The sequence below is a fragment of the Lissotriton helveticus genome, chromosome 8, assembly GCF_964261635.1.
Source record: "Lissotriton helveticus chromosome 8, aLisHel1.1, whole genome shotgun sequence".
Lineage (NCBI taxonomy): Eukaryota > Metazoa > Chordata > Amphibia > Caudata > Salamandridae > Lissotriton > Lissotriton helveticus.
Genome location: NC_136069.1, coordinates 1,315,286,656 through 1,315,300,640, shown reverse-complemented (window position 1 = coordinate 1,315,300,640; position 13,985 = coordinate 1,315,286,656). Strand labels below are relative to the sequence as shown.

Genomic DNA, 13,985 nt, shown 5'->3' with positions numbered 1-13,985 from the left:
GTAATTAGTAGGTCCAGGCAGGGCGACGGCATCAGCATCCACTGCTCAGCTTGCTGTGACCCTGCCTGCTACAGCACAGGCATTGTCCCCAGCCGTAATGCTGACAATGGCAGTAAGTATGGCTGTGGTGTCTACTGGACTCACGCACGCTCAGCAATTACCAAGCTGGGGTGCAGCACACAGATTTTACAGGTGACGCCATGGCGCACAAAAGTTGTTAGTCCACTGCCACATCGAGCACGTTGAGGATAGCAACAATGCAGGGCTCCAGGATATGCTACTCTGGCTATGCCGCAAGTGGAAAGTCCACACTTTTGTTTATTCTTCCTCAAGAGCCCTCACTCCCAAGTTCCAAAAGCCCTCTTGCAGCTTCCTTGCCTCAACTTCGTCATGAGCCAGCCCCCAGCTACAATTATCAACTGGGAGGCTTAGGCTCAGGCAGTGGCAGGGTGCAGAAGACTCTGGGAATAGAATGCAAGCCATAGTTTGTCGATGACTTCTTGGATTTGTGATCGGCGTGATATCATCACTAACGTGGTGATACACAATCATGCCTGCCTGGGCAGGCGTATGCTGGCCTGTCTATGAACATTTACCAACCAGTCACCATGCAATGTATGTTGTTCTTTTTATTTTGAATTTGAACAATTAATATTGAGACCACCGCCTCAGGGTCAGAAATTGCAGCCTGTGAAAGAAGTTCCGGTGCTGAGCCCCTGAAAGCACCTGCTCAAATTTAGCACTGCTCACTCTCAAGTTCCAAAAGCGCTCTTGCAGCTTCCTTGCCTCAACTTCGTCATAAACCAGCCCCCAGCTACAATTATCCACTGGGAGGCTTAGGCTCAGGCAGTGGCAGGGTGCAGCACACTCTGGGAATAGAATGCAAGCCATCGTTTGTCGATGACTTCTTGGATTTGTGAATGGCATGATGACATCATCACTAACGTGGTGATACACAATCATGCCTGCCTGGACATGCGTATGCTGGCCTGTCTATGAACATTTACCAACCAGTCACCATGCAATGCATGTTGTTCCTTTGATTTTGAATCTGAACACTTAATATTGAGACCACCGCCTGCTGGGTCAGAAATTGTAGCCCCAGCCCTGTGAAAGAAGTGCCGGTGCTGAGCACCTGAAAGCACCTGCTCAAACTAAGCACTGTGGATGTACACAACTTCCTCTCAGCTACTTTCAAGGTTCCAATCTCAGTAACAGCAGTCAAAGTTAGGAAGATGGCGTGAAGAGAAAAACACGTATTTAACAGGGTACAGTGGTTGAAAGTCTCTGCATTTAAAATGCAAATCACACGAGCTTTTGGTTTGCCAGCGCTTAACCAGTGGCACCCGCCTCAATATTGGAAACTGTTAGAGAACACTAATGATTTATGTGATGTTACTAGGATACGGTAATAAATAATTACTGTCACTTTATGAAATTCTTTGTGATTTAAATGCAATAAGCTGGGTTTCTTTTATATATTTAAACTTGCTAACTTTAACAACTTTTTCTTTAATTCCTTTGTAGGGCGAGTGGGGACACCACATTTTATGGCTCCTGAGGTGGTCAAAAGAGAACCCTACGGGAAGCCTGTAGATGTCTGGGGGTGTGGAGTAATCCTCTTTATTCTGCTGAGTGGTTGCCTGCCTTTTTATGGAACGAAGGAAAGATTATTTGAAGGCATTATTAAAGGAAAATATAAGGTAAACAGAACAATGTTTTAATAACGCCAGTGCGCTGCTAGTAACTTGCAGTTTCTGTGCTTCCTTGGGAAATTCTGAAGACCTCGTTGCACGTGCCTTCAAAGTTATTAAAATGCAGAATTTATTTTAGCTAGTCTCGGTACCAGAAAGTATTCCTAGTGTATTGTCTTAACATGTAAAGGTATGGGTTAAAACCAGAGACGTCATGGCCTAGATTGAAATACCCATAATTGCAAGAGAAATCCACTCAATAAGATTATTTCCCGATCAGTAACTGTCATTCTGAATAAATTTACTGAAATGCCAACATATTTTGTGCGTTATAAAAAAAAATGGGTAAGTACATTCTTTATTGCTTCAGTTGGGAGCTGGTTAATAAGTACATTAATACAGGATTGTTGTAACATGGCACATATGCACATTAGCTGTTGGTGACTTAGTAAACGTGGTTTGAATCTGGGTAGTTAATGCATTACTGCATTATAGTGAAAATTATGACCTGTTTACTTAATTGGGGCATGGTTAAGACGAACTGGAAACGTGTGCGGATTTCTGCATGTCCGAGGTAATCATTTTTATTTTGGTGTAAATATGGAAACTGGTCAGAAATGTTCACTACTGTGGCATTGTGTATAGTATCCAAAGGATGTTAGCAATCAATGAGAACTAGCTCTGGTTTAAATTGTTTGTATGTCTGCGGGTGGAGGAAAACCATTAGGTTTATGAAGGCCCTCACCCACTAACCTAGTTGGTGGCATGCTTCATCATCGGGCCCCACCCGAGGTACCGAGTGTACCTCAGGTGTGCTTCGACGCCAGATTACTGCGGAGCGGGTTTTTTGGTTCGTGAGGGTGCTGTGAGTGTGCTCTGAGTGAGGTTTAAAATACTGTCCTGGGTGTCCCAAAGACTGTTTTAATGGTGGGCCCCAGGCAGTCAATAAAAACAAAGGCTTTTGGACGTGCACGGTAGGCTTATGGCCTCCGGCGTCCTGTGCGGACGTCGGAGGCCATAAGCACGGAACGTCGGACGCAAACGATAATGTGTGGAAATGTCATCACCCAATGTACTGATTTGTTTGTCTGCTTGTGTACTAGAAAAAAAATAACATTGTACAGCCTTCTTTAAGCAGACCCCAGTAGCCAGCATGATTGTCACAAAAAAACCTCTCACGTTGAAGTCAGAGAAAGAATAATAAACACCAAGCCACCTGGAAGACTCAGCCTGATATTTCACCTCTGCCTTTGAACGCTCATCTAATGTGACAAGAGAAGAACAAGATTTAAAGGCCTTTTTACAGAAAGCGAGTTTGTGGAACAATACAGTAAACAAGGTGTGGGCAACAGGGGGGATGAAATTGAGTTGTACATCCTAAAGCAAAAAAAGACAGCAAATACAAAGCCAGAAAATGTGAATTACAAACCCCAAAGCCAATGGTAAGCAATGGGCAGAGTGCATTCCTCTGTCAATTTTCTGAATGTCCCCAAGATGACTTGAGCAAGCAAGAAACCTGTGCCGTGTGGTAGCTTGCGACCTAAAAAGTGTATCAATATCTCCCTTCTTATGCTGCTTGTTAACTGGTTTATAAAAAATAATGTGATAAAAATTAAACTAGGAGAGACAACCCAAAATACTTGAATTCCTGTCTGGTTAAAACCAATTGGTTCAACCTTAAAAAGCTCCTGAATTTTGAACCAGACTCAGTAACCCTCCCCGAGCACAACCACTATTAGAATGGACGGTGGGATAATAAAGCGTGAATAACCATCCCACACAATATCTTCGCAGCACCAAGTTTCCTGGAACATCATTATATCATAGGTATCAACAAATGCTGGCCACTTATTTTTTGACATTTAGGACTGGAGACCAGAGATTTTCCCAACAGCATTTCGTACAGAATATTTCCAGTAAATGGTGTAATGCTGGTCGGCACCGGATTGTCAGCCATGACCCTGCCAACCTCCTCATCTTTTTTAAGATTGTATATATTAGAGTAATGACTAAGTCAGTCAAGTGCTTCCAAATGTGCAAGCAGGGAGGAGCGATTTGTAACTGTGACCTGGATAGATTCTCTTTGATTGGGCTTCTGAACCAAGGAAATTGGTGATAGATTTACATTAAAAATGAGGTGTCTATAAAAAAAAACGGAAGCAAGTTAATGTTATTGTGAATATTGGTGTCTGCTGGATTGTTCAAAAGTAGTTGGTGTGCCAATTATGGATACTTGTGACGACAACAGTGACCCCTCAATTGTTTGGTACTGGGGCCAATACAATTAAGTCTTCAAACAAGAGTATGTTTCTGTGGTCACAGAGAGAGAAGTTTGAGTTCTTAAATAGCAAAATTGCTCACTTTGTTGTTTGGTGGATTCTTCTTTGACTACAGAGTTTATTAGAGAGATCGAGAGATAATACTTTGGAGCCTCTTTACAACCCTTCTTAAAGATTGGAATGGTGATGGCATGAGACCTTGAAGTGGGGGTCCTGATCAAGCTACTGTCCTCTAGACATTTGTTAATAGTGGATTGCCCCAAAAAGGGGTTATCTTTAAATATATCTTATGGAACCCCATGGGAACTGGGTGCCTTGCCTCTAAGGCACAGTTCTAGGGCTACCAATACATCTTGAAGTTCAATTACTAATAGGGCAGAGTGTACTTCTATATTAAAATATTAGATTCAAGTTCCCCTCTAGAAGCTGAGTCGCGATAAACCTCTTTGAAGTGTGTGATCCAGCGATCAGGTGGGCTTACAGTATCCAGCCCTGTGGTAGGATAGTCCTTGGGACAAGAAAAGGTTGATCACCTGTCAAAAAGTTGTAAAGTCTTTCCCAGCACTGCCTTCAAAGAGATTCCAAAGCCTCCTTTCTTATAGTTTCCATTTTCTTGGCCGAAATAGTCTTGTACTGTGTCTGACAGAACCGCAGCTGCTTCGGAATTCTAGGTTAAGTGCCATAACCAAGTTACTATGAGCCTTGGACCATTTCTTATCAAACCATCGTGGGGGCACAGATTTCCCAGTGGTCCATGCAGGGACTGTTTGTAATTCCCTGTCTGAGCCACATAGTGTTGAGTAGGAGGAGGTCCTCTCTCTGCTTGAACTGGCAGTCAGATCTAGACATGTGAAGATCTCAGTGTGGGTCTTGCTAATCAGGTAACTCAACACTCTGTCCATGTCTACTCTGTTCCATTTCAGCAAAAAACCCTTGTGTTTATCAGCACAGACAATAAGGTGATTCAAGAGTCCGTTTATGTATGCCTTGAACCAACAGAAAATTCCATAATCTTAGAAAAGCGATACTATACCTAATGAGAGCAGAATAAAATCTATCAAACTGGAACAATCCATTGAATGGTGGCATCAGCAAATCATAAAGCTAAATTTGGGCTGCGTTCCTTGTAACAGTGGGCACTCAGTTCACACACATAATTGTCATGTGTGATGATACTAAAAAAAAAAGGCCAAAGCAAAAAAAGCAAACTCAATGCGGAATCGATTCAGTGATGCACAATCGCAAGACCCATCATTTTCAATGCACCATCCAAACTGCTCTGTCCTGTGCTGCTGATCCCAGTTAATCTAGACTCCACTATGGAGACATTTGTAACAACCACTACAGTGAAAGCTGCTATAGGATGCTTTATGATAAGTAAATAAAGATCCTTAACGCAGAGGCCCATAACATTTGTGACTGGTAGGCCGCTGCTACGAAAGCAGAAAATGCCTTGGCAGTCCTCTGTAGGTATGAAAGATAGCTATGAGGAAGTCGATGTACATGGTTGCTAGGCACCTACCACCAAAGGAGATAACAATCAGGTTTGCAGGACTTTATGATCTCTATTGGGATGATCAGTCATAAAAGCAAATTATGCCTGACCTCATAGTGATTATCATGGTGTTTTCATGTACCAGTCCTTTTGGCCGATGCACTGTGCATGGCAGAATGCACTTCGAAAACAGAGTCCAATACTTTAAAAGGAAGCCAGCCTGGAAACGATTAAACGACTAAACTATCAGCTATGTAAATATACAGAAGAAATGTTCTTTCATTAAATGATTCAATCCCCACTCATGAATATTGACCACAGCAGCAGAACTTTGTATGTCACAACAAAAGGACTATGATAAATGTCCGCTCCAACTGGTAACCCTCTTCCAAAACCAAACAGTAACTTGTCTCTTCACATTCATTTTCAGACACATCAAAATATTGAACAGAGATCCAGTTTTTGCTGCTATGTTCACTATTAATGAATCCCCACACCTTTAAAAAATCTAAAAGATCACAAGAGAGAGATTGGTGCTGAATATTGTGCAACCTGGCTTTGTCTTGAAGTTCATGTCATTTCCACCAGTCCTTACACTGCCAGTATCCAGCCAATGCTATTGAAATAGTCTTGTAGAGGAATTTCGGATTTTGTTATAAACATGATCAAACAGCCTGTTCTGTTAAATAAAATACACTGTGACAGTTCCCGTTTATGCTGCTTCTCTTATTACCCAATGCCTGCTTTCAGTTGCTTATCTCTTTTTAGAAAGTTTGAAGTTCTTAGACCTGCCTTGCACAGAAATGTTGGCATAATGCCTGCTTACAATTAACGCCGACATATTTTATTGTTTTTAGTTATAAACTCTTGTCATATCGTGGACGCACTCTGTTGTAGATTATATGTTTTTGCTGTTTTAGTTATAGTAAAAAATAATATGTGAATTAAGATTATTTGTCACCATGTTTAATCTTGTTGATACTTTAGCGTCTGCAATTGCAACTTTGTTTTATAAATATAAAGATACGGTCAGAGATCAGATACTAATTTGCAATTGGACTTTCAAATCATAGATTATGCCACTTTGCAGTAGCATCCATTCCCAGTTGGAGACCATGCCAGGGGCTCAACAGAAGAATTCCAGATAAGCTCTAGAATAGTCTCTGAAATCTGAAGAGAAATCTCTGTGATCCTATGTGGTCTGTAGCGATGATATGTCAAAAAGGTCTTAGGAGAAGTCCGAACCTCTTGAACTCCCTCTTGAGTTTCAGACTTTTCACTTTGAGAAAGCCCCAGACTTGCATGCCAAGAGGAGACAAAACACATATTGGCTGTTTATACTCCATTTTGGTTCACCTTTTGGAAACTTGTTTAATTTCAAAGAATAAAACTCATCCTTTAAATTCAAGACAGCGGGATCCATGAACGTATTTAAACTACAAGACAACGCATGATACACTCGCTCAGTTCTGTGCTTCAGCGCTCTTTGAACAATACGGAGACTTCATTTGTAAGTCTGGTTACCTCCAGCAGCTTAAAGAGGGAACCTGTGTTTAGTGTAGGTTTGTCAAGCTAGACTCTTAAAAGGTACTTCCCCATTCTGTGGTTTATTAAATTTTGAATCTCATGCCTACTGTATCTGCCCATTGATAATAGCAGCATCTGAAAGAGACACGTTAGTATTAGATTCCTTACCTTAGACTATCCCCAGGCGTCAGACTGGATCCAGAAACTTTTGCGTAGCAGTACCCTTGCGCGTCGGTAGGCGTCGTCTGTGGCTCCGCGTCCGTCGTGGGCGCCGTGATGACTTCGTAGGAGTACTTAGACGCCGCCTCCGCGTGCTGACGTCAGTTCTTCTTTTTTCCGCCCCAGCAAGCGCAGATCTGGAAAAAGCAGTAACCCTTAGTCAATTTTTGACTAACTTTTTGGATCACTTTTGATCATTTCTCGAAGTCTTACTTCTCCGATCGGTGCCGTAGGGATGCCTGGCTTTAAGCACTGCGAGGATTGCGACCGCACGATGTCGGTCACGGATCCTCACCACCTGTGCCTAACTTGTCTAGGCGTCGACCCCGCAGGCGATTCGCACTCCGGCAGTCGGTCCCGCGCCGCGAGAGGTCTCGGTCCCACCGGAGGTCGAGGGACAGGTCGCGGGCTCGGAGCCACCACAGATCCGAGAGTAGGTCGCACTCCTCCGGGTCGAAGTCGTCGTCAGGTAAGAAGCACAAGAAGTCCAAGAGGCGTCATCGCTCCTCGGACTCGCTCGCGCGATGCGGCCGGGGGTTCGGGTGACACCACCCACGCGGCTCCGTCGGAGTCGCGGGCGCCGCGTCCAGCTCCACACCCTCCGGTCCCTGGGCAAGACGCGACGCCGGAGGAGATCGAGGAAACTCTCTCCTCCGACGGGCTCCGCGCCGCCTCCGGTCCCAGCGGACCCGTCTGGGGGCCTCTAGCGGGTCGGGGGCTTCGGCCCCGATGCCGTCGGGTGCTTTGGCCCTGACGCCGCCGCCGCCTTCGGGCCCGGCGCCGCAGGGCCCCACAATCCCGACACCGCCGGCGCCGCAGGGTCCAGCGGTCCCGGCACCGCCTTCGGGCCCGGCGCCGCAGGACGCCGCTAGACCTTCTTGGGGATCTGGGTCATCGCCGGTGGACCTTACGACCTCCCCGGCGTCGGACCATCAGGTGTCGCCTCCGGCACCGTCCTCGGGCGGCGCCGTCCCCGATACCTCCTTCGTTCCTGTTCCGACGTCTGGACGGCCCCGATGGGCGCCGCTCCTGACGCCGCTTGGGGAGTTTAACTTCTATGAACAGGCCCCATTGATTGAGAACCCTGAGTCTCAGGAGAAGGGTGATGAAGGGGATTGGGAGGGGCCTGAGGACCCTCTGACCCGAGAGTGTCAGTCTTATGAGGACTGGGCAGGAGACCTTGGGGAGGCCAGTGGCCTGGACTCCTCTCCAGACACTGGTTTTGTCTCCCCTCCTACCGTGGCTTCGGAGGAGGGGGCAACCTACAGTGTGGTGTTGATGAGGGCTGCCAAGGCCTTGAGCCTTGAGCTCCCCGTCGCGGCCGTGAGGACTAATCTCCTCACTGAGGTCCTTAAACCGCAGTCAAGCTCGGCCGAGCCTCTGCTGCCCTTTAATGAGGCCTTGACCGACGTTCTTCTGGGCACTTGGTCCAAGCCCACTACGGGTTCGCCCGTAGATAGGAACGTGGTCAGACGCCACCGCCCAGCCCCGGGCGACCCATGTTTCCTGTCCACCCATCCCACCCCCGAGAGCCTGGTCATCCAGGCCTCCAATTCCCAGACCGCATTCCCGTCGGCGCCGCCGGACAGGGAATCCAAGAGGTAGGAGCAGTATGGTAAAAAGATCTTCGCATCCCTTAGTCTGGGACTGCGGTCTTCCAACACCGCATGCCTCTTGGGCTGCTACACCCACTCTCTGTGGGATACGGTTGCGGAAGTGCTGCCAGAGTGTCCGTTGGAGGTACGGGCCAAACTCGGCCAAGCCCTTGTGGAGGGCCGGGATGCAGCCAAATATTCTATCCGGTGTGGGCTGGATACCACCGACTCACTAGGTAGAGCGATGGCAACGACGGTGGCGGTCAGACGCCACGCCTGGTTGAGGTCTGCCAACTTTTCGGCCGATGTCCAAAACACACTGATGGACATGCCGTTTGATGGCCGTCGCCTCTTTGGCGACAAGGCAGACCATGCGCTTGAGCGCTTTAAGGACTCCTGGGCTACGGCCAAGTCCTTGGGCCTCTCGGCCCTGCGCCAGCAATCGGCTGCCTTTCACTCCTTTCGTGGCCACGGAAGGGGTGTACCCACACGTGCTGCCAGCCACGCTCCGCAGGGTAATACCCAACGCGGTGGCGGCCGTGGGAACCGCCGGCCCGGCGGTCGGGCACAACGGCGAGGTCAGTCCACACCTTCCCCCGCAGTATCCGCCTCTAAACCCTCCTAGTCCGTGCTTTCAGGCCCATGTGACGCCAGTGGGGGGCAGGGTTCGCCATCACCACCTCCACTGGCGCACTGTCACTTCGGACAGGTGGGTGCTGCAGATCGTCCGAAGGGGCTACTCCCTCCCCTTCGAGGCGACTCCTCCAGCCATGCCACCGCAGAACCACCGTGTATCGGGGGGTCATTTGCGACTTCTGTAGGAGGAAGTTACGGCCCTCTTGGCCAAGGGGGCCATCGAGCGCGTTCCTGGGCCAGAAGTAGGGGGTGGTTGCTACTCCCACTACTTTCTGGTACCCAAGAAGGGCAAAGGGGGCCTACGCCCTATCTTGGACCTAAGGAACGTCAACGGCTTCCTCCGGAAGGAGAAGTTCAAAATGCTGACACTGGCTCAGGTCCTAGCTGCCCTGGACCCAGGAGACTGGATGGTAGCGTTGGACTTGCAGGACGCTTATTTCCACATCCCCGTCCTGCCAGCCCACCGGCGCTACCTGCGGTTCACGGTTGGCCACGAGCACTTTCAGTTTACCGTGCTCCCCTTCGGCCTTACCAGCGCCCCACGGGTGTTCACAAAGGTGATGGCGGTGGTCGCAGCTCATCTGCGCAGGTTAGGGGTTTCAGTCTTCCCCTACCTCGACGACTGATTGTTGAAGGCGGGCTCGCCCCAGACATTCGTCAGCCACCTCCAGACTACGGCAGATCTCCTGCACCGGCTGGGGTTCTCCATCAATGTGCCGAAGACACACCTGTGCCCCTCTCAGAAGCTCCTTTTCATCGGAGCGGTTCTCGACTCGGCGCGATTTCGGGTTTATCCACCCGAACAGCGGGTCCGGGATATTCAGGCTCTGATTCCCATCTTTCAGCCGTTATCCCGGGTCTCGGTCAGGTTGACGCTGCGGCTTCTGGGGCTGATGGCCTCCTGCATCCTACTGGTGCATCACGCCAGGTGGCGGATGCGGGCTCTGCAGTGGGACCTGAAGTTTCAGTGGGCCCAGCATCAGGGCAACCTGTCCGACCACGTCCTGATCTCGGAGAGCACTGCGAGACAGCTGCAGTGGTGGCTCACGGACCGCGATTGGGTCAGCGGCAGCTCCCTCTCCCTTCCCCAACCGGAGCACGTAGTTGTGACGGACGCGTCCCTCCAGGGCTGGGTGGCCACATGGGAGAGGCGGAGATCAGAGGCCTCTGGTCTCCGGCGGAGGCCCGACTCCACATCAACCTGTTGGAGTTACGGGCGATTCGTCTAGCACTGAAGGCATTCCTCACCTCTGTCCGGGGGAGTGTAGTGCAGGTGTTCACGGACAACACCACCGCCATGTGGTACTGCAACAAACAGGGCAGGGTGGGGTCGTGGACCCTTAGCCAGGAGGCTCTGCGCCTCTGGCAATGGCTGGAACGCCAGGGCGTGACCCTGGTGTCTCAACATCTGGCAGGTTCTCTGAACGCCAGGGCCGACGAGCTCAGCCGTCGGTGCATGATGGATCACGAATGGCGTCTGAACTCGGACGTGGCGCAAGGCCTCTTTCAGCGATGGGGAGAGCCTTGGTTAGATCTATTCGCCACCGAAGAGGATGCGCAATGTCATCAGTTCTGCGCTTTGGAATTTCCAAGGCGGCACTCGCTCGGCGACGCTTTTCATCGCGTGTGGAGTTGCGGTCTGTTGTACGCCTTTCCGCCTATACCACTTCTGCCCAGAGTGCTGAAGAAGATCAAGCGCGACCGGGCCCAAGTCATCCTTGTGGCTCCGGACTGGGCACGAAGGTACTGGTATCCAGAGCTACTCAGTATGTCAGTCGATCCCCCGGTTCGTCTGCCTCTTCAGGAGGACCTTCTGTCGCAGCAACAGGGGACGGTCCTCCACCCGAACCTGTCCAGTCTCCACCTCCATGCTTGGAGATTGAGCGGCAACAGTTGAGGCCATTTGACTTGCCTCCTGAAGTCTGTAACGTCATTCTGGCAGCCAGGCGTCCCTCCACAAAGTCGGTATACGCCTGCAGGTGGAACAGATTTGTGGCATGGTGCACAGCAAAGGCTGTGGATTCTCTTGCTGCCCCTCTCTCTGAGGTTCTTCTCTTCCGTCTTTCTCTTGCCCAGCAGGGCTCTGCTCTGGGCACTATAAAGGGCTGTCTTTCTGCCCTTTCAGCCTTTCTGAGGCTGCCTGATCAACCTTCTTTGTTCAAGTCCCCTATTGTAAATAGATTTCTTAAGGGCATCACACACACGTTTCCTCCTGTTCCGTTTGTGATGCCTCAGTGGGACTTGAACCTGGTTCTTCATTTCTGATGTGCGCACCCTTTGAGCCACTTCACAACTGTCCTTTCCGCCTTCTAACTCTGAAGTCTGCTTTCCTGGTTGCTATCACCTCTGCCAGGAGAGTGAGTGAGCTCCAGGCCATTTCTTGTACTCCAACTTTTCCTTTCTGTCCATCCGGACAAAGTGGTGGTGCGTACTAAGCCATCTTTCCTGCCCAAGGTTGTCACGGCCTTCCACATCGGGCAGTTTATCACCTTGCCAACCTTCTTCCCGCCACCGCATCCCTCTAAAGAGGAAGAGCGGCTCCACCGTCTGGACCCAAAACGTGCGCTCTCATTTTACTTGGATCGCACACGCCAGTTCCGGGTGGATGACCAACTCTTTGTTGGTTACGTGGGCGCTAAGAAGGGGAAAGCGGTGCACAAGAGGACCATCTCCCGGTGGATCATCTTGTGTATCCAGGCATGCTACTCCTTGGCTAGAAAGGAGCCCCCTGTTGGATTACGGGCTCATTCCACCCGAGCCACGGCGACTACAGCTGCCCTGGGCCGGGGAGTGCCCTTACAAGACATCTGTCAGGCAGCTACGTGGGCAACGCTGCACACGTTTGCGAGACACTACTGCCTGGACAGCCAAGTCCGAAGGGATGGCTTCTTTGGCCGTTCTGTCCTCCAGGACTTTCTGGAGTGATTATTGGTTTGCAGACCCACCACCGGGGTTGGTATTGTTGGGGTATCTATTCTAAGGTAAGGAATCTAATACTAACGTGTGTCTTTCAGATGCACAAGTTACTACTTGTGTAACGATATATCTGTAAGAGACATTAGTTAGTATTAGATTCCTTACCGACCCACCCATCCTCTCCATTCTGCGAACCGATATCTAGGGTTAGGGTTACCCCCTTTCAGGGCCCTAGTTTCAATGGCACCAGTGTTGGTTTTTAACATGGCTCTGCGTTTCTGGCGCGGAAAAGCTGTGTCTAAGAACTGACGTCAGCACGCGGAGGCGGCGTCTAAGTACTCCGACGACGTCATCACGGCGCCCACGATGCCCACGACGGACACGGAGCCACAGACGACGCCTACCGACGCGCAAGGGTACTGCTACGCAAAAGTTTCCGGATCCAGTCTGACGCCTGGGGATATTCTAAGGTAAGGAATCTAATACTAACTAATGTCTCTTACAGATATATCGTTACACAAGTAGTAACTTGTGCATCTGTTGCAATAGGAATAAATACATTAAAGGACAGCAGTTACATAACATCTCAAAGACAGGGGCGTCCCTGATGCCCGGGGTGCAGTCATTTGTTGTAAATGCACCTTGTGTCAAAGCCGATTTAAATGCATTACTCATAGTAGAGTTTGATGCTGTAGATGCTGCTACTGGGCATTTTCATACAAACACAGCTGCAACAGTACCTCAGCATTACCAGGTATATCAAGACTGGGAGGCCCCTTTGACCTACCAAGAACACCATAATTGGTTTGTTGGTCAGTTACCACATACACACCAGAATGCTAGACTGGGCCCCCTAAGTAATGACTGGGCCCCCTAAGTAATGACTGGGCCACCTGACCTGCGTTGCCTTGGTATATACCTTATCTTTACCCAGCAAATTTGCTGGGTGAGGATGTAATAAGAAAACTTAATCAAACAGTAGCTTTATGTAGCTGATTTCGACAGTACGTGCTGCAGACAACAGTGGGTAGAGAAGCTCCACTGGGGCCTGCACTACCGGTCCAGGGTGCCATAAAGCAATCAATCCACAGGCTAAAAATGCTATTATGGGCAAAATACCCGTAAAGCATGACGAAAGTGCCTTCTGAATTTATTGCAAGACCCACCAGTTGAAAGCAGTCTATCCTCACAGAACACCCCAGAATAATCATAGAAATCTGAGTATATGTCTCGCTCTTGGATGGTGCCACCCATAGAAGAGTGCAAAACATGGCAAAGCATATTGTGCGTCTCCATACTACTACACACAGCACACCCTGTTTGGCAGTGCTACCATATGTATTCAAACAAGTACAAGATGAGCACGGAACTGCGAGTGAAATTAATGGGGAATTTTGGAACCGGTTTCTCAATCTTTCTGAGTAACAGTCCTGGAGAGACTCCAGTCTTGGCAATACCCCAGATACTTGCAGCAGTTGCTTTTCTAGAAAGTGAACAGAAGGCATGGAAGAGAATTTCTGGAACATATTAATTTGTGGGCCTTGAGTCGTTGGGATCAAGAGCCTTCGAAGCGTATATCAAAACAAAAGGTGAAATTGAGGGTTCCAGCAAGAAAAACGATGCC

The 13,985-nt window shown here is 49.1% G+C and overlaps 1 protein-coding gene across 8 annotated transcripts in view; it reads left to right on the top strand.

Moving 5' to 3' along the window:
* Positions 1-13,985, top strand: part of CASK (calcium/calmodulin dependent serine protein kinase) — a 1,268,764-nt gene that overhangs the window by 628,323 nt on the left and 626,456 nt on the right. For all 8 annotated transcript variants that reach the window (XM_078658296.1, XM_078658298.1, XM_078658303.1 and 5 more), the window contains exon 7: positions 1,528-1,703. In XM_078658296.1, coding sequence (XP_078514422.1) covers positions 1,528-1,703 — 176 coding nt within the window. The remainder of the gene's footprint in view (positions 1-1,527; positions 1,704-13,985) is intronic.